General features: G+C 42.5%; 1 protein-coding gene across 5 annotated transcripts in view; it reads left to right on the forward strand.

The window, feature by feature from the left end:
• UNC80 (unc-80 subunit of NALCN channel complex) overlaps positions 1 to 23,771 on the forward strand; it is a 132,173-nt gene that overhangs the window by 15,830 nt on the left and 92,572 nt on the right. For 3 of the 5 annotated variants that reach the window (XM_086465166.1, XM_086465167.1, XM_086465169.1), the window contains exons 8-19: positions 2,537 to 2,798; positions 7,740 to 7,874; positions 8,505 to 8,727; positions 10,179 to 10,319; positions 13,220 to 13,488; positions 14,127 to 14,492; positions 15,282 to 15,428; positions 17,321 to 17,468; positions 18,848 to 18,996; positions 20,807 to 20,973; positions 21,671 to 21,772; positions 23,082 to 23,296. In XM_086465166.1, coding sequence (XP_086321292.1) covers positions 2,537 to 2,798; positions 7,740 to 7,874; positions 8,505 to 8,727; positions 10,179 to 10,319; positions 13,220 to 13,488; positions 14,127 to 14,492; positions 15,282 to 15,428; positions 17,321 to 17,468; positions 18,848 to 18,996; positions 20,807 to 20,973; positions 21,671 to 21,772; positions 23,082 to 23,296 — 2,324 coding nt within the window. The remainder of the gene's footprint in view (positions 1 to 2,536; positions 2,799 to 7,739; positions 7,875 to 8,504; positions 8,728 to 10,178; positions 10,320 to 13,219; positions 13,489 to 14,126; positions 14,493 to 15,281; positions 15,429 to 17,320; positions 17,469 to 18,847; positions 18,997 to 20,806; positions 20,974 to 21,670; positions 21,773 to 23,081; positions 23,297 to 23,771) is intronic. The other 2 variants (XM_086465168.1, XM_086465170.1) reach the window with 2 other exon arrangements.

The raw sequence follows: 23,771 nt of genomic DNA on the forward strand, positions 1-23,771 counted from the left end.
CCCTGCAGTCACAGGCAACCAAGAGCTGATTATGCGAACACTAGATTTCCTCCTAAATGAAGTAAGGAGTTTAATTTCTGGTTCCTCAGACACATCTTGAGCAAATGGCTTGTTCCTCTCATCCTGGCTAATTATCCCTGCTGCACTCAGTGAAATTCTCCATTTACGGATGATACAGTTTAACACTGAAGCAAATAAAGCCACAGCCCTTTATTCAGCTGCTTCTTGAACACGTTGCCTGGGAAATAGACTTTGCAGGAAGGACTTTAGTGACAAGTATTTCATGACGAGAACGTGGCTTGCTCCAGGCTGTGTTGTGCCAGGTTTGCCTATGCTGCATACAGGGGAGCATGAAAGACTGTTTAGACTCAAGAGAGTGATCTGGGTCCTGCAAAGTGACCAGGGAGCAATGCATCATCCTTTACAATTGCTACTGAGGTGATGGGCTTTATTTCCTTTGCTGGGATGCTTTGAGTATCCCAGCTATCCCCATGTTGTTTTACAGGCTGCATCTATGTGTCACAGTCTTGACTACGACAAAAACAGCCTTCACATCAGGTTTATGGGGAAAACTTTATAGCCTCTTTCCATTTATAGTTGTTTTCTCCTTCCTAAGTCAGTTTTTCAGGTTTTTTTATAACAGCTCATTTTAAAGTTCTCAAACTTAAAACATTTTTACCTTGAATACAGCACTAGGGAATAAGCTTTGAATCTATCGATTGCATATAGTGACACATGCTGATGCAGACGGGCTGATCTGAAGTCACCAAGTGCCTTCAACATTGGCCTGTGAGGCTGGCAGCAAATCAGCTCCTGCAAGTTTGAGTTGTAGATGCACACATTGCTCCAAGTCCAGCCTTCCCACCTGCCCACATTTCCAAGCATGTAATATGGAGCAGGGTTCATGTGATTCCAAGTGGTGTCAGTGTTCACTGCACACTTCTTTCTCATTTGCCAGTCCTGTATCTACCTTGGATGCACAGGGCAGCTTTGTGGCCCTGAGCAGTGATCCAGCAAAGCACTTTAAGCGTGCACTTCGCTTTAGAGGTTCCACTGGTCAGTATTGCCGCTTGTTGCCTAATGCTTCTCTGGACTGTGGCTTTGGATGCCTCTGTTCAGAGTGTAGTGGTACCCAGCCGGAGATGGGGGGTATCCTGCCAATGCTGTTTGCATGTTGTTTAGCAGAGTTGATAATATGAATGGCTTTTAAAAGAATAAATACCTGATGTTCCTGTGGTGATTCCCATATGCCTAAGAATACAATTCATGGAAGTGCTATTGATTTTTATAGAATCCAATGATCACAAACATACTCAGTTCACAGAGGTATATTTCTAACACACTGAGTGGAAACACTTGAATTTTGTACTTTGGCAGGCAAAAAATAATCTGTGGAGTTTCTGCCCCACCCCTGGCATTTCACACCTTCTTTTGTCATGTGATTCTCATTCCTCCAGCTCCCTTTCACTGCTTCTTTTCTGAGAGATCATCTCCTAACAGCTAATGGCTATACAGAAGGTAGATTGGGCCAGTTGTACTCTGCTGGGAGAGAAGTGGTATAAAAAATAAACAATAAAAAAGTTAGGGCATTTTGTTGCAATAAGATTGGCTCTGAAAAGAGATATGATCCCTTTGAAATCTGAAATATCTGGAGTCTTGTTTCTGAGGCTTACTACAGACATCTAGCTTTTGCATGTGCTAACTTCTGCAATACTTAGGAAATTTCATACTAAAACCCATCAAGAAATGACACCACCTGAAAGGCAGGAAAATGATAATGAAGGCTAAAACCAGTTGTTTTCTCTAGCACACCTTGGCAAAGAGTGTCCATAACAGTAACTTTTACTTGTCTAGGAGTATTTAGTTGGCTTAAAGCGTTAACTAACGTAGCTGCCCTGCCTGCTCCTTAAATGAGATCTGATGTGTACAAATGTAAACCACTCCTGAATATATATTACTAGTATTTGAACAGCAGATGCTCAGGGTTTATCTGCTTCCACCTGAACAAATTATTCAGTTAGCACAGGTGCTGGAGGCTTATCTTCAGACCACAGCTTAAGAAAGAAACCCTATCCAAGAAAACACTTAACAAAGCGTGTACTTGAGTCCTCTAGGGAACTGAAAGCTAAATATCCACTTACATGTCTTCAGAAATGCTTTCCTCATTCAGGGCCTTAGTCCCAAAAGGTCAGTGTCAAATGTCCCTGCAAGCTCCAGCAGGCACAGCTGTGTGCACATCCTGGTGATTTATGCAGATGGCAGAATGAGAATGGCTTACAGCTCTTGAAGAGTGGCTAAATTTTAGGCCCCTTAGTGGACCTCTTGGGTCTTTTGGGGTGGACCAGCACGTGTGCTAAGACAGAACTGGCCTCCAACTATCAAAGAAAACTTGATGGCGTAGAGAGTGACCCCTTAAGAACAATTGAACATGCCAACCTGACAGATCATTGTTGAGTGGTTCTTTATTTGGAGAGCTGATTGTCTAAGAAGGGCTAAGGAACCTGATTAACATTTCTACTCCTGCTTTTTGGAACAGGGTGTCCTTGGTGATTCCGCCATGCCAGAAGTCTCGTTATGCCACATACTTTGATGTGGCAGTGCTGCGCTGCCTGCTGCAGCCACATTGGTCTGAGGAAGGCACACAGTGGTCACTAATGTACTACCTGCAGAGGCTGAGGCATATGTTACAGGAAAAGCCGGAGAAACCACCTGAGCCAGAGATGACTCCTTTACCGAGACCTCGCAGCAGCTCCATGGTGGCTGTTGCACCCTCTCTGGTGAATACCCACAAAACACAGGTAAGCAGTTGCCATCAATAAAAAAATAGCAACTGTTGTGGTGATACTGGGAAGTGATGCCTGGACAACTAGTGAAGAGCACAGCTTAAGTGTTGGTTAAACTGCCCAGAGGTCAGATATGTGCATTGATTCAGAAAGAGACCCTGAGAACAATGAGGAGTTTGGAGGCAGAATCTGATGCAGACAGTCAGAGCTGGTGACTGCTGAAAGCTTGAGGGTTCATTTGGAATAATTAATCAAGCATGAACTGTGATAACATTAGTTTTTAACGTGAGAATGTACTAATGTAGTTGTCAGAAGAAATTGACTGTCTTTACATTATAGTGTAATGCTCAGGACTCACTGAGCTTCTCTGGTATAATCCCTCAAAAGAGATAAAAGGAGCTGCACTTGGTACAGCACTGCACACTCCAGCCAGACACTTGGGTTAAAAATATTGGAGCAGACTTTGCAAACAGTGCTAGTGAGCAAAACCCCTCCATGTCGTTACCTCTTCTCCTGCTGTTATTCTTATTGCATAACTTTTACCTTTGTATTTGCCAGCAAAACCTCAATAGACAAACTGTCCTAATAAGTGTCAAGACTTGCTCCCTGTTTTGCTGGAAAAGGAACCCCAGACTCCTGACCTTGGCGCAGTAAAGAACTTTGTGTTAGAGCTTAAATGTTTTTTTCTTTTGGGTAGCTCGATGTTGTTCCAGGGTTAAAAAGGGGATGCTGCTGCAGTTGCAGTTAATCTCCTTGTTGATTTGTGCTACTTTTAGGTTGTGCACTCTTTTCCTGTCATGTGGGCTTTTAACAGCAAATTCCGATTTACTGACTTGATGGAATTGCCTAAGAAAATTTAATACAGATTCTATTTTTGCAATCAAATTTTATGACACACCTCAAGTAAAAGTCTCTATCTTCTGTTAACATTGCTGTCAGATGTCTTTTTTGAGTCAGAACTCTCAGAATTTTTGGTGTTTTTTTTAAAATCCTTGCTTTCAGTGTTGTAGAACTCTGGCAGTTTTTGACCTGTCATTTTATAAGGGAGAAGGGTAAAATATCTTTTCTCCTGTGCAGCCCAGGTGCTCATAAGCCAGAAGACAAGCATAAGCAATGTAAACAGTACTGCTGTTATTTTTAAATCTCAGGATTTTGTGGCCATTCTTATGATTTTTATGAGGGCTGGTGGTTACTTGTGATTTTAAGGGCTCAGCAGCAGCAGTGTTGTTTAAACTGTATTACACTTTAGTGTCATTTCTATAAAATGTTTCCTGTTTCATCCCTGTAAAAGCTTGACATATCTCCATAAAGGCCAAGTGATATGAATTACTATTCAATCTTAATCTACCTTTGCATGGGGATTTTATAGGATTGTTGTGCATGTACAGAAAATCCTCCTTAATACCATCTCCTGGAGGGAGAATTGGAAGATATTGCTGTTGATGTGGTTCACTGTTTCCATACGTATAACTGTCCCTTTGCCCTTGCTCATAACAACCCAGTTATTTCACACATTAGCAAGTTTAGCTGCTAGTGCAACAGGGAGCACAGTCAGTGGTTCTCAGCACAGTGGCAGCATCAATGGGGTTGTCTTCCATAGGAACTGTTTGCACTAGTATTGTGCTGATTCTGCTCTATATGCTGTGAAATACTTCCCTCCTTTCACACACTTGGCTATATCTTGTTTTTCCAGGCTGTTTCTCTGGCAGAAGATTCCTTTACTCAGTTGCTCTTCACTAACATTTTCTGCTAAATCCATTTGGCAATTCCACTGAGTACTTTCTAGCTGCTAATGTCAGGACTCTGTCCAGGGCATTCTTCCCTCCAGGGCTAGGTTTGATTGCTTTTGGTAACCTCTGTGTCAGTACTGTGTATTTTCACTGTACTTCATCAAATTGGAATCCTATTTAAAAACGTTTCCAATTTGTTAAGCAGAACAGCTGTGATACACAAGGTGAAATAGTCTTCCATGCAGCAAAAGTTTCAGCTTGTGCTCCCCTTCTTTACAACTGTGAGGACTGAAATCTGTGCAAGGCACAGAGGCACATAGGCTCTGTTTCATCTCAGCCAACTGTAGGGACTCTTGAATTGAGAGTCTTATCACTGAAGGCTCCATGCTAGTCAGAGAGAATGTCACCTCCAGAGGGCTAAGATTTGTCATTTCTTTCTGTCAACACAAGGGGCTGTATGCTGAGACTTCACAAGCCCATCTGACAGAAGGATATGCTTAAAGCCTGCTTTTTCAATCTAGATCTTAAATTCCTTCTAACACAATGTCATCATTTCTGCTACAAGGCTGATCAATAACTTCTTAAAAATATCGTCACTCTGTGTTTCAGCAGGATAGATTTAAAGTGGCAGGCAAAAACTGATTAAAGACAAAAACAGCTGCCTGCAGGTCACATCAGGGATGAGCAGATTTTTCAGGTAAATTCACATTCTTTCTATTCTTCTGCAGTTTATCAAGGTAACTTCCTGTATCTCCCTAAGCCTCAGCAAAAGCTCTCACACTTCTTGTTGTTTTCTCTGTGTCTGAAACCATGTTTCAAATATAAGCTTGGGCTAAACCAGTTGCAGTCGAGAGAACATGAGAAACATCCTCCATGTATCTCCTAGTAAATTGAACAGCAAAGTAGACAGATTCAGTGCAGCATGCCAGCACTCCTTGTTGCATAGGAAAAAGCATACTGGATGGAGTGTGAACAAAATTAATACTAACTTCCCCTAGAAAGCGTCTTTAGTCTAAGCATATTTCAGACGTGGTAACATGTGATATAGGAAACCTGAAGGACAGGTCAAGGAAATGAAACCTTCAGAGGCTCACAAACATCTACAGTGTTGCACTAACATTGCAGGGGCAAGGAGCCAAAGCTTAAATTAAGCGTAAGACCAATGCAGCTGTAGTGCTCACTGCAGTGCTCATATAAAGCCAAGAATCTCAAGTGTAATATCTTGAGAGTTGGGAGAAGTACTAATGAGCTGGTAGCCATACAGTCATGCAGAAGGGAGGCAATAGAAATCAGAAACCACAAAATCTAGAGTAGCAGTCCCCAAACTATTTTGCTTTCTTATCTATCTTAGGCATATCGTAATTGCCACAGAGTCTACTGCACCGAATAGCCACATTTTTAATCAGTCTTCAACAGGAGTGCCAGCTTGAGTCATTAAAATACATCATATAGCACACTCTAGTTTCAAGGGGATTCTGTAATTTGCTTTTCTACTGTTGTTTGCTTGATACCTACCCTAAGCAGATTTCAGAACTGGGACTGTGTCTTTCTCTGTTTGTATGGCTTGTATCACAATAGGCCCTGATCCTTACTCTGTCCTTTTGGTGACCATCAGCCACCTAATAAAACACTGATTTATTAACTATTGGACAAAAATAATGAATCGAAATAAATTCATATGATGTTTGCCAGCCAGGAGAGGCCATAAAGCTGTTAAAAGCTGAGAACCAAGCCATATAGAGTGCTTGCTGTCCTTGCTGTTGAGAGCACCTAGGGTTGAATCCTGACTTGCTCTCTGTTGGATTTTATGTAATACTCCTTCCCTGAATCTTTAGTCATATACGCAGAATGGTTTAAAAGCATACCTTGCCTGAAAACAGCGGTGAAGAGGAATCTGTTGTGTGTGTCTCCTTCATTCTTTTGTTGATAAAATTAATAGGAGGGATTCAAGGGTAGTCTTTGATTAGTCTGAAAAGTGTCTGAAGAATGTGTGGTCCCCAGTAGCCCAGTACTGCAAACACTGTAGCTGGTGCTTAAGACTTCAGCAGCAAAGACCGTCACTGACATGGACCCTCCTATGCATAAAACTGCACGCGTGTATTGCAGAGCTTGCTAGCTCTGCAGTGTGGTTCGGCCAGGCAGAATCCAAACCTCCTATACCATAGGAGTTGTGTCGTCTATCATTGGCATATGATTGTCTCTGGATTGAAAGCAGAAAGGTATTTTAACGTGACCCGGTTGTTTAGTAGAACCTTTCTGATGGAGGAGCAAGGAAAAAACATCTCTATTTGGAAACAAGCTGGTATTTAGACAGAGGAAAATTATCCTGAGGGAATTTAGTCAGGTCAGCTGGACATACATCTCATGAAAAGTGACATCAGATCTTTAATGAGAACAGATGTCCAGGAGCTGAGCTTATGCCACCTTTTGTAGCAAAGCCTTTCTTTACAATAGGCAGGTGTAATGCGTTTTGCTTGGTGCAGAAGGGGAGTAGAGTGCCCTCTACTGAAATTAGAGTAAATCGGTCTCAAGGCTTTCACTGTCGTGGAACATTCTGTGCTATGGTTATAGGGGCTTTCACAAATATGAACTATGATGAGAACTGTGACAGATAGATCTTGGAGCACTGTTATTACAAGTGGAGGATGCTTACTGATGTAGCAGTCTTAGGTTTCTTTAGTGAATAAATAATTTTCCACAAATCAAGTCTCTTGAAGGGACCATGCTGCTTATTGCAGTTAGTTCCAAAATACATGTTTAAAGGCATATGTTATTAAGGACATATTCTCTTAGATCTTAAATAAAACGCTTCAAAAAGGGTAGCCATTGTGATTGCTTGTAGATGTAAACCAGGGCCTCGAGAAGTTTGTCAGCTACCCAGAGTCATACCTGGGATCAGAATCAGAGTAGAGTAGAACATGGACTTCCATGCCACTAGACCACACTGGCAGCAATGCCTGAGGCTTTCTCTGGTAGCACAATGTGCTGTACTTTTTGTCTGTGGTGACAGAAATGTTAGACAAGGTCAGTAATTCTGGGAGTTTCTAAATTTTTTTTGTTTGTTCATTCATTTTTCTTTAAATATGTGAATAGTGTTTTGTGTAACGAATTGAAGGTCCTTTTCATCTACATTGCTGCTATGACAGATCTTGGAACTAGCTCTTTTTTGAAAGTTGCTTATCCTCTCTTTCTGCTTGTGCCTTTTGTTTTCTTTTGGGAGCTGCAGGATCTGACAATGAAATGTAATGAGGAAGAAAAATCACTAAGCACAGAGGTGTTTTCTAAGGTTTCACTGACGAACTTGCGCAGACCAGCAGTTCCAGATCTCTCCACGGATCTGGGGATGAACATTTTCAAAAAGGTGAGTGAAAGAAAATAGGACTTTAATTTACCTATGATTCAGCACCTCGATGTCCTGCTAAGTAGCAGCTGAAGGTCTGCTTCGACTATATATTTATGCCATATGTGAGACTGACATCTCTTTTCATTGGAAGTGATTCTGTGTGTTATTACATAGGTTTTTATATGCACATTCCAAACACAATACTGAAATTTTATTCAAATAACTGTCCTGCTGAAACTGCATGAGGGGAGGGTACTCAAACAGTGCAGATTTCTAAGTGCTGGTGCTCACTGTAGTTCCGGCTAATTCAGTGAGTTCTTCTGTTGTTTTTACCCCATGAAGCTCTGGGTTTGTAACCACCCAAGATACTTAGCAGAGTTTTGTCAGTTCTACAAATCTAGCTCATGGTCTGAGAATGCCATAAAATTACACAAGGGCATCCATTCCAGCCCAGGGCAAGACTGATTTCCTTTAAATACTCATATGATCCCAGAGTGCAGATAGTTGTTATCAGGGTAAATGGCTAAGATAAAAAGCTCAGAGTGGAAGGTTATACTTGGACCACACATCTGTGTTGGTTTTTTCCCTCAAATGGTAGTTTGCCATGCTTAAAGCCTCTACCTGCTCTCATGTCTGGTCCTCCTGCAGTTTAAGAGCCGCAAAGAGGACAGGGAGCGTGAGCGCAAAGGGTCAATTCCTTTCCACCATACCGGGAAGAAGCGGCAACGAAGGATAGGGGTGCCCTTTCTTCTCCATGAGGATCATTTGGATGTCTCGCCCACTCGCAGCACTTTCTCCTTTGGCAGTTTCTCTGGAATCGGAGAGGACCGGCGTGGCATCGAGAGAGGAGGATGGCAAACTGCCATATTAGGTGAGATGTTATCTCTGCCCCAGTTTCTGTGTCATTCCTGTTGTGAACGTTCAGAGAACAAGAGGCTCTTTATTTCTTCATCCATCCTATTGCCACCTTATGTCCTTGGCTCTATTTGCAGCATTACACACCTGTTTGTAGAAGTGGCAACTGTGCTGACAGCAGACCTTGAGTGACACATGCTTTAGTTTGCTTTTTCTCTCAAAAATACCATCTTACTGGAATAATATCTACTGTAGGAACCTGTCGTGATGTCTGTACCACTTGAGTGTACTTTCCCTAAGTGGCAGCAAGCATTGCACAACTGCAGCTTAAAATGGATTCAAGGCGTGGTTGCATCCTCCTGTTTTAAAGAGACATCTCTGGGGAGGCAGAAATATGGTCACTAGATGTATGGCAAAAAATACAGTGTTCCTCAAGTGAATGTTGGATACAAGATAAATAGGGTATGGCCTCAGATAGTGAGGCTGACACTCTCTTGATACTCCAAAGATACAGTGTTTACATCTAAATATTGACTCCATCAAGCTTTCAAGTTCACTGAACAGTGTCTAGACATTGCTTCTGTTTCACAAACTTACTCCTAATGTCATAGATTTTCATCCTGGCATCCTTTCTTGGAGATGACATGCAGCAAAATGATTGCTTAAGGCCATGCCAGAGCGTTCTCATTTTCACCATCTTAGATGGCATAATTTTGGTAAGCTCTCTATTGTAAACATGTCCCTCTTTGGGACACAGGACAATAAGCTTAGCCAAATGAATTTGTAAAGATTCATATGTGTTTTCTCAATGGTTAATATACAGACACCTACAGGTTTCTACAAGAATAACAAACTTGGTATGTAAATCCTCCTTGTCATATCTTCAGTATCTCAAGAAGTTTGTTAAACTTTGATCTCAGGGGCTTCAGATTCTTGTCCTGGCTTAACCTACAGTTCTCTTTCTCATATCTAAGTGAAATCATGTATTTCAGATCCAGTGCTCAACAGGTCCTTCCCTACTTCAGAGACAGTACCCCTCTTTCAGGAGGTTCCTTTGATTTGTATTTTATTGTATTCCTGGAGAACTTTTGCTTTAGCACTCCTAATACACCTATTTCTTTTGGACAAGGGGAGAAGAAAACCAATTCCTATAACCTGCCCCAAAGAGTGGAGTCTTTAATTGCTGACCAGTCATTTTGCTGAAGCTGCTGGTGGGTGATAATGTGAGTGTCAGCTAAATCAGTATGTGCTGAGGGGAAGAGCCTTGCAGAGAGTTTGTACATTCGGTCTTTGTGTCATCAATGAACCCCCCGGGAGATATCCCACTGTAATGTTTGGTTCTGCTTCACAGGGTCCTGGAAGGCCTTGACTTTTGTGGAATGCTTCCGTTTCTGACCTCATCTACTATCTCTTGCGTCCAAGCACGTCTCATCTGAGTAAACCACCGATTTCTTGTCTTCACCCCAGGAAAGTTTACCAGACGGGGGAGCTCTGACACAGCAACGGAGATGGAGAGCCTGAGCGCCCGGCATTCACACTCTCATCACACTCTGGTCTCTGATCTGCCAGACCACTCAAACAGCCATGGAGAGAACACAGTCAAAGAAGGTAAATTTAATACATCAGGAAAGAAACGTTTCACTGAAATATCAACTCCAAGAAGCTGAGGAAGTGTCATTGTTTCCATGTATATTACTAATTGTTTTTTCCTCCCCCCCCCCCCCCCCCCCCCCCCCCCCGCATCTCTTGAGGGGTGTTTTGCTCTGTGTAAAAAAAAAATGTTCCAAAGCTTTCACATTTATCTGATGCAGTTTGTCAAAAAAATTGGCATCCACCAGCAGGGAGAAGGCAGGGATTTTTTGCCTTACCACAACATAGCACAGGAGTTTGGGCAGAAAATTGGTATTGCTAACTTAAGTGGTTTCATGAGGAATCTTGTGGTATTTAATGCCCCTTTACAGCCCACAGCTGCTGGATTGTGCTGGGAATTACAGTTTTTTCTGAATTCTCCTAGTTCCAAATAGAATCCTGGCTTTGAAATTTGCTTGAAGTCTTCCTGGGGCCCATCTGTCTTGGAGGCCTCTGCAGAAATAGCAATGCCATTGTGACACAGTGTGAGAGATGGGAGAACCCCTGGTGGGATGAAGTCTGCTCCAGAAGGAAGAGTCTTTCTGTCAGCAGGGCAACACCACCTTTGTCAAACAATGTTAGCCAAGCAGCGGAAAGGTCTCTTCTGTCAGTAGAGCTGTCTGCACCAGAGCACTTTGCTGACACTGCTCCTACTGCCTAAACACAGTGATTTCGTTTTCTCCCTCATGCATAGAGCTACTGGCAAAACCTGGTCATAAAGATTGGACCTCACTTGTGGCAAATGCAACCTTAAACCTTGATGAGGGAACATGATATCATACACCCCGTGGAGCAGGGCACAGTCTGTCTCTGCACAAGCTGCCGGGCAGCATACCTAGGAGGCTACACATGCACTCATATGATACGTGCTGTGGCCTCAGAGATTTCAAAGGTCAGTGCTTTTTTAGCACAACAAATCTGAATAGTCTGAAAGAGTGTGGATTTTTGTCAGCTCTAATCTCCTTCATCTCTGCTCTGTGTCTCCTGGGAAAAGCTCTTCTGGATTAATTTTACAGAGTCTGTCTTCCCCGCCTGCATTCATTCAATAGGACAGTAACCCCACTCACTACAGCAGCTTCCTAGCCAAATATTTTCTAAAATATGCTTGTTTTTCTAGTTGTACCGCAGGTACAATTGTGCAACAGCTATATGAATAATAGCACAAATCATACTCTTTAGTGGTAGTCTATGACTTTGAATGAACCATTCTGTAGTTAGAGAATAAGTATAAATATTACATATTTATTTTGTTTTCTGTGACCAACTATATCCAAGAATACTAGTCATTCATAATTTCCCATCTGTTGTCTGCTTTTCCTGGCCGGGAGACATTTGCTAATGAACCCATTTCTTCTGGCTTACACACTGAAAAGCAGAGAGGAAGAATTAGTTATGGCCTAGGTAGCTGCTCGCAGGGTATCACAGGCACATGGGCACATGCTGCAGGCATGCATGGATGTAAGTGAAGAGTCTTTAGTCCTCTTTCCCTGCCTCTGTGTGTCCCATCCAGCAGTCAGCCCTATCACTGATAATGAAATAAAGATTCAACACAGGAAAAGTTACTTTATTTAGGATTTGAATATGGATTTTTGTTACCTATTTCAAAACAAACTAAACAAAACCTTTGTGAAACAAAAAAAATCTACCCTTGAATAATCGTCAAGCTTGGTAGCTCAGGAACAAAATTACTTAATCCATCTTAATTGTTATCTTTACCATGCAAATTTCTGTGAATGCCATTAAAAGGTCACACTTGCCAGCAAGTAATCCTCTGATTACAGGCAGCAAATTTCTGTCCTGATCATTGACCAAATTGTAGCCTAGTTCAAGGCACTGCTATGGGCCTTAGAACATTTCTCCTAATAAGTAGTGCTGGTTCAGTGCTGGCAGGGTTATACCGGTTATGAGGATATGTAGTCACCACTCTGGCAAGTTGTTATTTGCATAATATAACCAGTCCATTGCTTGAAGATTCTTATTAGATGTACGTTATTTTATTCAATAGAACACATTAAATAGACTTAGGTAGAGGTTCTTTGTTATTCCATAGCCCTGTTACTGTACTGTCTGGCAGAAGGTGGTCCAATCAACACTGTGGGACACATAGAGTCATTCTACACTACTAACATCGTGGCCATGGGTTTACAACAGTGTGAGTTGTAAACCCATGGTGCATTCTTGGTAAAAATTTGCCTGTGTAGCCAAAATGACATCACTGCCTAAGCTAACTAATTTAAAGTTAAGCTTGGCTATGAGGTCCCTTCTCTGAGCACTGTAAACTTAGACACCACATTGCCTTTCTCATCAGTCAGCTTTGCATTTTGGAGATGGTTTAGACTGTCACAGTTACTGTTAAGAACACTGCTCCATTTTTTTCAACTGATGTGATGAAATAGTTCAAACTGGTGTGACTTAGCTGTTCCAAATAGGTGCTACTGTTACCTTACCTTCACTCCTGTGTCTAGCTTCAGAGTCCTTCCTCTTTCCCTTGCAGGGGCACTGCTGCTTTTAGACCAGGCACTGGACTGATATTGGGAGCAAAGCTAGCCAAAATCTGATCCCCTTTTTGGATTAGTTTTAGGCTGGCTGAGCTTCCTGATCTACTTAGCTGCCCAGTTGACTGAGACCAACTTAAGCTGCCATGGGACTGTACTGCTAGAGCAAATTTGGGGTTGTTCTAATTTACACTGACTTAAAGGAAGAAATGAATCTCTGCTTTCATACCTGTACCCATGACAGGAATTAGGAACCTGTCTTGTCTTTTGGCATTACAAGCTGCATTAAGAGCTGCTCTCTTCTTGTAAACAAGCACAGCCTCCGTTTTCTACTTCATAACTCAAGAGATGGAAATTTACAAGTAGCCATTCTCCTCCCTGCAGTGCGGTCCCAGATCTCCACCATCACTGTAGCAACCTTCAACACTACCCTGGCCTCATTCAATGTGGGCTATGCCGATTTCTTCAGTGAGCACATGAGGAAGCTTTGCAACCAGGTGCCCATCCCTGAGATGCCCCATGAGCCGCTTGCATGTGCCAACCTCCCACGGAGCCTGACAGACTCATGCATCAATTACAGTTGCTTGGAGGATACAGATCACATTGATGGAACAAACAACTTTGTCCACAAGAACGGCATGCTGGATCTCTCGGTAATTGGCAAGGAATGAGGAAAGCCAGGTCCCTCTTCTGTCAATATAGCTGTACCATTGAGATCAGGGTTTTGATGGGCTTTTCCTCCACCTCTTTATATGACTTCTCTCAGCAGTACATAAAGGTCAGTCAGATACATTTGTGCCTGTCATAAAAGTCTCCTCTGAGATACTGCAACTCCTGCATTACTCCTTACAAGGAGCGCATGTGCATGTGGAATGCACACGTCAAATCTTAAGTGATACTATGTAATGGCTGTGTTCCTGGGGCATGCACCAAGTTCCCTATAAAACAGTATAAAACTGAATAGCACCTTTCTTCTAATGGCACCTTAAAACTCACCTTTTCTGAGTTCCAATTAATGACTTGACAGCTCCTGGTGCACTGGAGCAATGTTCTCAGGCTTACAGATGTCATCTCATGGTTTCTTTTTCTGCCTGACTGTGCCCAGCCTGTGGTTTCTTGTCTTACACCTAGATTGTAGGCTCTTGGGGTTGAGGGTTGTGTGTACTTCATTCTGAGCTTGTACTGTGCCTGCTATAGCAGGTCTCTGGTCTGTGACTAGAATTTTCAGGCACTAAATAGTACTATGAGAGAAAATAAATTTGACTTTAAATAGGATGTTTGAATTTCCCAGGTGGTCCTGAAGGCTGTTTACTTGGTCCTGAACCATGACATCAGTTCCCGGATTTGTGATGTGGCACTGAACATTGTGGAGTGCTTACTTCAGCTTGGGGTGGTGCCCTGTGTAGAGAAGGTTCGGAGGAAGAGTGAGAAAAAAGAAAATGAGGCCCCTGAAAAGAGGCAAAGTGAAGGATCCTTCCAGGTCAAAGGGGCTGCTTCTGGTGGTTCAGCTTGTGGATTTGGGCCTCCCCCAGTTGGTGGAGCTGGAGATGGAGGAGAAGGAGGTGGTGGAAGTGGTGGAGGAGGTGGAGGTGGAAATGATGGAGGTGGTGGAGGAGGAGGAGGGCCATATGAGAAGAATGACAAAAACCAAGAAAAGGTTCGTCTTGTTTCTCTTTACACAATTCCTGAATGTCCTGTAGGATCTGTTAAGGTTGATTATGCTTGTTTCTGCAACTGTCTTTCCATTTTGGGGTTTTTTTTTGCACCACAATGACAAATTAATTTGTTTTGCTCTGGTGCTCACTTGGGGTTCCACTGAAGGAACATGATTGGGAATTCAAGCACTGTACTACTCCAGCAAAGCAGCTGCCAAAAGCAGAGTTTGTGAGCCTCGCATGGACACTTTCAGTATCTTGTCAAAGTGACTGAAACCCTCAACCACAATGATTTTTTTTTTCAGGTTTTTTATTCATAACTTGTAAGGAAAACCAGAATCCAGTGTGTGAGCACAGTTTGGTTTCTTTGATGACCAGAAATCATAAATTTTTCAGTATTGCTGTGAGAGTTGGTCAAGAGATGCTGTTGCTGACCTCCAAAGTTGCAATTCATAGCATAATACCTAAGACAGTTTTAGAAGATGCTTGTTTTTCTGCCTAAGCAAGACCAGTGCTCTGTTTTTCAGGCAGAATTTTTTAAGCACTGAATGGTATTCATTGCAGCATGTAGGGGACTTCACATTTATAGCATGACTTTTTGAGGGGAGCTGAAAGGGAGGGGGCTGGTCCCTAAACTTGAAAAATAATTTGAGTAAACATTTCAAGAGTAACAATTCAGTAATGGAGTGTCTGAGAGGAGAAATGGCCAGCAATTTGTTAAAGTAAAGTGCTAACAAAATGCCAGTGGTTGTGCCATGGTTTCACACTGTCTTTCCCTCTGTGATCCTCAGGATGAAGGCCCATCTGTTAGCACCCATAGGCTGGCACTCACAATGCTGATCAAAATTGTGAAGTCACTGGGTTGTGCCTATGGTTGTGGAGAAGGACATCGAGGGCTCTCTGGAGATCGCCTGAGACACCAGGTATTCCGGGAGAATGTAAGAGAATTAAAGCTCATTAAAGCGTCCTCCTTGTACTTTTGACATCAGCTGCTGAGATTGCTGTCTGCCCTCTCTGTAGCTTTCTCTGTATTGGCAGTAAATGTATTGCTCTTTGTCCCAGCTCACAGGCTGTGTTGCAGCCCAGCCGTAGTGGATTTTCAGCTATCATGTTACCTTCCAGCTCCTGGGGTTTGCTAAGAGCACAGTTGAGGCCCAGGGTGCTTCTGACCACTCCAATGGATGGGTTGTCTGGGAAGGGACAAATACATGGGAGCAAATCCCCTGTGTGAGCTGGTGTAAGTAATTTTTCACATTGACGGTACCCCAACAGAGTACATTATTTACAAGAGGTGCAGCTATCTTGGGTTCCATATCGGAATCCAGAAGTCTAAGGTGTCTGCCATTCATAATGGTGATTATGACTGGATGCTGTTGGGCTGCTCCATCAGCTCCTGGTAGTTGGAGTGCATTGTGCTTGCAGGCATGTTAGTGTGCTGCAAGGAAGTAGAAGACTGATGCCCTACTGAAGGGCAGGGTCGATGGTCGCTGTCGATTCCTTACATTTTTTGTTCTGCTCAAGTTGAAGCACTGTAAAGTGCCCAGAATGTAGCCCAGACATCTGACTTCATCCAGAAGAGTTTGACTCCCTGAGATCAGTCCAATGCCATGTCAAACGGGAGCCTTTCAAAGGCTTTCTGCAGCACGTGCCTCCTCCTTGCCCACCGTGCTTGCAGCAGGGAGCATTTTTGATGACTGTAATGAGACTTTACACTGTGCCCATCCACAGTGTGGGTGGGAGCCAGATGCTTCTCCATGGTTCTGGGATCTGAGCTAGATGGCTCATAGGTGGATTGGCTGCCTCTGTATCATGCAGTGTTCTTCTATTAGCTGGACTCCCAGGTACTGAGGAGATTGCAGCAGTAACATTAGTTCTGGACACTATGGGACAAGATAGGATAAGGGAGTCCCAGTGGTAACAGTAGAAAGGTTCTGCATGAGGCGCTGGTTGAACATATACCATATTCATCACAATGTCAGTTAGGTTTTTATGGTGTGTTGGAGTTGAGCCAGCAAAAGGCCTATGCATAACATTAAGCGTAAATGGATAGGTCTTTTGGAACCAAGGTTCTTATCAGACTCATTAATTGAGACCTTTATGGGAAGAGGTTTTCCTACATGTCTAAGTCTGCTGCATTTTCTGTGCATTTGTCTGCCCAAACTGCTTTGCATGCACCATTTGTGTTGACTGCATGGACAATCACTTGTCTGGGTTTACTGGAAAGTTAAGCACCCTTTTGTAGGTAGCAGGTGAGTTCACATTTCTCATAGAGCTGATATTTCAGATTCTCTGACTCTAGCCTGCATAGGGTCCCAGTCAGTAGAATGGGTACTTTTGTGATAAGAAGTTTAAATGAAAAGCTATTGTTTTGCATTATACAAATTTGTCACTGGGTACCGGAGCATCAAATGGCTTGGGTCTGAGCCAGAGGCTGAAAATCAGATGCCTGAGGCTAAAAACCTGTTTCACCAAGGCAATAATCCTTGACTGAGGTGTACGTTCCTACTTCATTCATATTCAGTGAGATTTTACCTTGGGGTTGGGGAGAGGAGGAGAGGCCTTGTGACATGGCTGGCAGTGAATTCACCACCACCTCCAAACAGTGGCACCCATACTGGTGCACTGTCTCCTTCTGCTGAATTTATTGTTGGCTTCAGAGGTGAACCTGTCTTCTGTCACAGGACCTGAGCCTTCTGGCTCATCGGGGAGGTTACTTTAGACAGCACAGCAGAGCACTAGTTAAGCAAGAGCAAAAAAAAACACCCTGCTCCTATTGGCAAAACTCAGACATGTACTTTGATGTGATGTGATTTGATGGATATCATTGCAGGCTCAGAACTGCCTCACAAAGCTGTACAAACTAGATAAGATGCAGTTCCGGCAGACCATGAGGGATTATGTGAACAGGGATTCTCTCAATAACGTGGTGGATTTCCTGCATGCTTTACTGGGATTCTGCATGGAGCCAGTCACTGACAGTAAGTATAGCTCCCATCAGAAATTCTGACTTAAATATTCCTAAACTGTACAATCAGAAAGAAGCCACACCATTTTATTTCCCTTTAAAAAAGAAAAAAAAAAATGAATTACTGTCCTCAGAATATACAGAGCTTATCCTCAGCCAGTTTAGGTCAGAGGAGTTGGATCTCTTCTGACATGACCACCCAGTGATCTCAGCTAGTGCTCTTGTATCACCCAGTGCACCCTAAATTGAAGGCGTCTGTTTTGATTTGTTGTTCATAGCTCTCCAAAGAAAATATATTCATTCAGCTATGCCTCAGGCAGGAAGTTTTCTGCTTCATGACATGACCAGGCACCAGCTGGAGTGGCCTGTTTAACCCAGGGATTTTTCTGAATGGAGATATATTTGAGTGTTAAAACCCTCTGTGGTGCCTCAGGTGAGGCAGCAAATAGCAAGAACAGATTGTATAATCAAGAATATGAACACACAGATGCACATGTCTTCAGTTACAAGCATGTATGTGTGTGTGTCTATGTATGTATGTGGGTTTTTTGGTTTTTTTTTTTTTTTAAGTTAGGAAAATTATTCCAGGTGCTATTAGAACGACCAAACATTTATGCTTGGTCACTGCATGAAACAGCAGTTAACAATAACTGTTTACAGAGTAGAAATAGCTCCTCTGAAGCACTGGGGAGTCTGACTAGTGTATTAGCCTACCTTTGATCCAAGGCATTTCAGAATGAACATTCAAAAATATTATATAGCAGGCTTTTGTGAAGAAGATGCCCACAGGAAGTTTCCCTAAGTATTCATCAGTTATTGACTCGCTTATGCTTTGAAGCATGGCAGCTTATGTAGCTTTTGAAAGTCTTTTCTCTCACCTGATGAAACTGGGATGTTTCTTGTTATTTATATAAATGGGTAATCCTTTTTTGACTCTTTCTGAGAGCTTGGTCTCCTTGCGCACCTTGCAAGAACAGCATTCCTGTAGTTCAGATTTTCTTTTCGTGGGTGTTGTCACTTTTCAGCTTAATCAAACATCTCTTGTCCTTTGGAACAGTAAATAGAAAAGCTGGAAGTATTGTTCAAATTTTAAGCTTTATTTTGTACGTCTCTGAATGAGAGATGTGGATAAAAGGAAGCCAGAGTGGTCCCGATCTTTTCAATCCTTTTCCATACTACAACTATTTCTGGGAAGATTTCATCCTTCTCATTTTTTTTACCCTTCCCTTCTGCTTCATTTTTGTGGGATGGGATTGCAATAACAGAGCATAGGCTATTAGGTGGGGACTTGCCCTTGTCTCATGTATCCAAATCCCTTTATATGTGTCTTTAAGCCATCTTTTTTTTAAACTGTTCCTAACAAGGGGGCTTGCTTGTACTTGTATTTCACAGACAAGGCTGGATTTGGGAATAACTTTACCACAGTGGACAACAAATCTACAGCCCAGAGTGTTGAAGGTATTATTGTGAGTGCCATGTTCAAGTCGTTGATCACTCGCTGTGCTTCAACTACACATGAGCTGCACAGCCCGGAAAACCTGGTAAGCACTTGATTTCATGTTAACAAAGTTACTTTTTCACTTGGGTGTCACCAGTGAGGTTTTACAATGAAGAACTAATTCCATTTAGCCAACTCTGTTGAGCACAGCAAGCTATGCAGACACAGTTGAAACGATGTGAATGTGATGCCCTCCTTGCATGCCTGCCTTCGAACCTGGGGACTTAGCAAGGATAAAAGTTGCGCACACTAAATTGCATTTTCCTCTATTCAAGCAGCTTCTAGGGGGCTTTTTTCCAAATGGATTAGTAGCATAGTCTGGAGCAAGGGCTTAATGAACAAGACAACAGCCAGCATAAATCAACTTTCAGCAAAGTTAAAGCCAGTTTATTTGGTTAAGGATATGGTGCACTCGTGGCAGAGTATGTGAATTTGTTAGCAATTTGGTAGGTCTTCCCAAGGTTTAGGCAAACATTCAATTTACCAAACATCTGGAGGAAAGTAAGGTGCTGCTGGTTGCTGCCGATGTGCTGTCTCCCCTGAGCAGTCAGTAGAATGGATGACATGAGCTCTCTTCTTCCAAACTGGTGCAGAATCTAGCAGCTAATCACAAACTACCTTGTTTATTACTAGAAATCAGGATTTTTCATGGAAGCAACCAAGAAGCACTCTTGTGCTCCATCCTTACAGCGGAGCTGCAGAGGCACTGAAGTCACGCTAAAGGGCCAGTAATCCTCTGTGAGAGGAAGGGAGAGGGAGAAGAAAAACACAGTAAGATCTTAAACCAGCAGAGTAGTCTGCCTACACCCAAGTCCTCTTGTTCTTATGGATATTCCTCATTTGGAGTGTTTCTCAGCACAGATTGAGTGGTGGGATGCAGAAAAATATGCACCATTGTTGGATCTAGACTAGGATCACAAAGTGTAAATTTTCCTTATACATTGTATGTCTTTCTAGACCCTATTTTAGCTAGTATGTAAGGGGAAATTTATACTTTAAGCATAGCACCATTAATTGTGCCTGTATGGAGAAATTAGTATGCAGAAGATACATGAGGATTTCCTCTTGTTGCATCACTCTTTAAAGTCAATCTTGTGTTTCGTATCTTACGAAAGACAGCCTTATTCAGTATACAGATCCAATTATTTGTTTGGGGATTTTTTGTTAAAAGCTGGCTGTGCAGTTCCTAGCTGGGAATTTTCAGAATATCAAAGATCTTTCAGGAAAGTTCACAAATCAGAAATCAGGTGCTGTGAAACTTCCCTCCATCCCCTTGCCCTCAGATATAGAGGTGATTTGTCACATCACAGATGTGTATGAATGTTCAGAACTAAAAAGAGGTTTGAGCGTAGGAGTGAGTTGGGGAATGAGTGAGTCATTCCTCTCTCTTCCTATGATGTAAAGCTCTAAAATAATCAAGAAAAATCCCAAGACACCCACTGCTTTTAAAACAAAACATGCAAGTTTTTGCACTTTACTTTGCCCCCCCACCCCTTTAGCTTTTTCAGGCCTCTTAAGATTATGCACTAGATGAATGGGATAAAACAAGCTTTAAGTCAGCTTTGTAGCTCCCTCATCTTGCAGCTGTTTTAGCCTCTGATACATCTACTGTAGTCTATTGTAGAGCATGTTCCATAACAATAATGCTCGTTGTCTGCTTCTGAGTGCACTAAATGGCGTTTCCAACTTTTGATGCCAGCTAGGAAACACAAACCATGTACATGGAGAGTATATCAGACAACAGCTGGAGGAAGTAATGGCCTGCTGAAGTACCTTAGAAACTATTGATTCTCACTGCTTTTTCACAAACTGCGGACTGAATTCTTTCTTTTTCGTGATGTCTTGCTACTCAGGGCTTGTACTGCGATATCCGACAGCTGGTCCAGTTTATCAAGGAGGCTCATGGGAATGTATTTCGGAGAGTGGCACTCAGTGCCCTCTTAGACAGTGCTGAAAAGTTAACACCAGGAAAAAAAACAGAGGAAACAGAGCAAGAGCCGAAACCTTCTGGGAGCAAAAGGTGGGTATCTAGGAAGGAGAAGGCAAATGACTGACTTGCATATGGCTGCATGACTACATGCACAGAATACAAATGTAGAAAATCCAAGGACATGTGTGTTTTATCTTGATACCATATATCAGCTTCTGATGTACAGAATTGTGCAGTGGTGGCAGTCTCATAATTTAATGACCTGAGACAGTAATAGACTTGCAGCAAAAAGGGTTAACTCTCCCATACAAGAGGCCTAAGAGAACAGTGCAATGGAAACACTGGGAGAAGGAAAGGTTAAGAGAAGTAAGAAGCATAGTGTCAGTCCCAAAACATTGTGTGGACATAGCTTTTAATGTGCGTCACAACCTTAATGTTGTTTATCTGACATGTAAACACTGGTATGCAAAATAAGTCCCAGAAGAAATCTAACCCTGACATACGTCTTTAGCAAAAAGAAATTTTCTCTGAGGCTTGTCATACTAAAATGTTGGGAAGAGGGATTAAGAAAGTTGAAAACCTCCTAAAACCCTTGGGTTTGCTTCTAAGAGCTGATGCCTTTTTCATGAATGCTATATAGAGAGAGACAGTAAGTTGCTAAAGAGAGGGTACATCTCTAAAGCTCCTTTGCTGTCAGCAGCGCTGGTTTCCATGTCGTGTAGCTATGTGATGACCATGAGATGGGCCATCCATTTGCTTTAGCTGGTGATTTTTTTTGTCTGTATAGATCTGAGGTGGGAAGCGTCATCATTGACAAAGGCCAGGCACCAGCTCCCCCTGATGAATGCCGTAGTTACGTGTCAAGCCGCCCAATGCAAACTCCAGAACAGTAAGTAAACACCGAATTGTTTCATGTGTTACTGCCAGCAGCATCCTTCTGGGATTAGTATAAATGGGCAGGACAGCAAGGACTTATCCCTTTGGACGGTACAACAAACATACTGTCTGTTCAGGAGCTGCTGATAACATCCAGGTAATGCCTATTTCAATGGTGCCAATCGGACCCACCATGATTTTGATGGGGAACCGCCAGAGATTTTCAAATGACAGTGCAGTAGATTTGTCGATATTGCACACTACCATAGTGAATAGTGTGTTAATTCCTCAGAGATGTCATCGCAGCTGTTCTCCATGCTTTGTACTTCTGGGTGATGATTCTATTAATTTTCAACTTCCAAGTTGTGGCTAAGGATCATTAATCCCTTACTGCTTCCCAAGAGCCAGCCCATTCCTGACCTATCCTGGACATGTAGTCTCAGAAGACTGTAGCATTTTCCTTATCAGCACAGGTGCTCTACCTGTTTTCTTAATGAGCAAATCAACCTGCTGTTAGGCGTGACATGCTTGAATTCTCTGTTGTCCAAAGAATTCTGCCGTTTAATATTGAAGTAAATTTAATCAATACTCTTAAGAATTTTAGAAAATGTTGTAAATGGCCACTGGTCCCTAAGTAACTTTGGACAAGTCATTTAACTTCTCTGTGCCTCTGAATGCCTGTCTATCTTGTTTGAGATGCACTGTACGAAAACATCGCTTGCACAAGGGCCCAGAACTCTTTATAATATATTCTGTATTAGCTAACCCTGCAAAGTCTTACTGTGGCTGAGACTGTAAGGATAACACAAAGCTCTTTACTGCTCTGCACAACTTCAGCAAGCTGTTCTGCTCTGAGCCCTGCCACAGCCATGGGAGATCTCAAGAGTATAGCAAAATATGCTGTCCCTATTCTAATACATTAATGAGAACTGCGAAGCCAGCAGGTTCACAAAAGGCTGTCGTGATGTCCAAAAGCTCTCCAGTGCACATGCTTGTAGAACGGACCAGTGTAGTCTTATCAATATGAGTCTTTTGACCTAGAGAAGATTATTCATTTTTCACATGTAGGAAAAAAGGGAATGACCACTTCAGCGGACAAACTCCTCAGGGTAGAAAAGATGGTTATTTTGTGCCTTGAACAATATTGAGCGTGTGATCAAACTTGATTATGTGCCACTGAGAAGGATATGTTTGCAATTCAAAATGAAACAACCTTAAAGAATAGAAAGGTTAGGAGAGGGCTGCAGGAAGGAGGCCTCATTCCTCTGAGCATCCAAACTTCACTGATATGCAGTTCATGCTCTGCATCCCTTTTCTTCCAGTGATGAGCAAATCCAAGGGGCCGTTCTGGGACGCAAGGACTTCTGGCGAAAGATGTTCAAGTCACAGAGTGCAGCAAGTGACACCAGTAGTCAATCTGAGCAGGACACATCCGAGTGCACCACTGCCCACTCTGGGACCACCACAGACAGACGCTCCCGCTCCCGTTCCCGAAGAATCTCCCTTCGAAAGAAACTCAAACTCCCCATAGGTAAATGTATGTCTCTTCCTATTCTATATACATGTTGCATGTGCAGAGAAACACAAATACATACATCTGTCTTAAGAAACATTGCAACACAGTTCCTTATTGTCCAAGTATATTGTATATTTTCCCAAGGGAAGCTGGGAAATGCTGCTGTCTCCATTTTGCAGATGGGGAACTGAGGCAAGGGGAAATGGAAGCAATTTGCCAAAGGTAACAGAGGATATCTGTGGCAAAATAGAACACTGAATCTGTGTCTCTGAAGTAGTAGGCTAGTACCTTGATCTCACAGGCATTGTTCCTTTCTGTAGAAGAGAAATATTCCAAATAGCATTTGATAGACAAAGAATGTATCCTTTATAAGTCTGAAGACCTGGCCTTGCATGGTAGTTAATAGATGTAACATGAAAAGGTTGCCTTCCCCTTTTCTCCATGTTCCCATACCCTAGCATGGCCACTTTGGAGAAATATGCTGCAATTGCTAATA

Source organism: Leptosomus discolor, chromosome 5 (genome assembly GCF_034619465.1).
Source record: "Leptosomus discolor isolate bLepDis1 chromosome 5, bLepDis1.hap2, whole genome shotgun sequence".
NCBI classification, from domain to species: domain Eukaryota; kingdom Metazoa; phylum Chordata; class Aves; order Leptosomiformes; family Leptosomidae; genus Leptosomus; species Leptosomus discolor.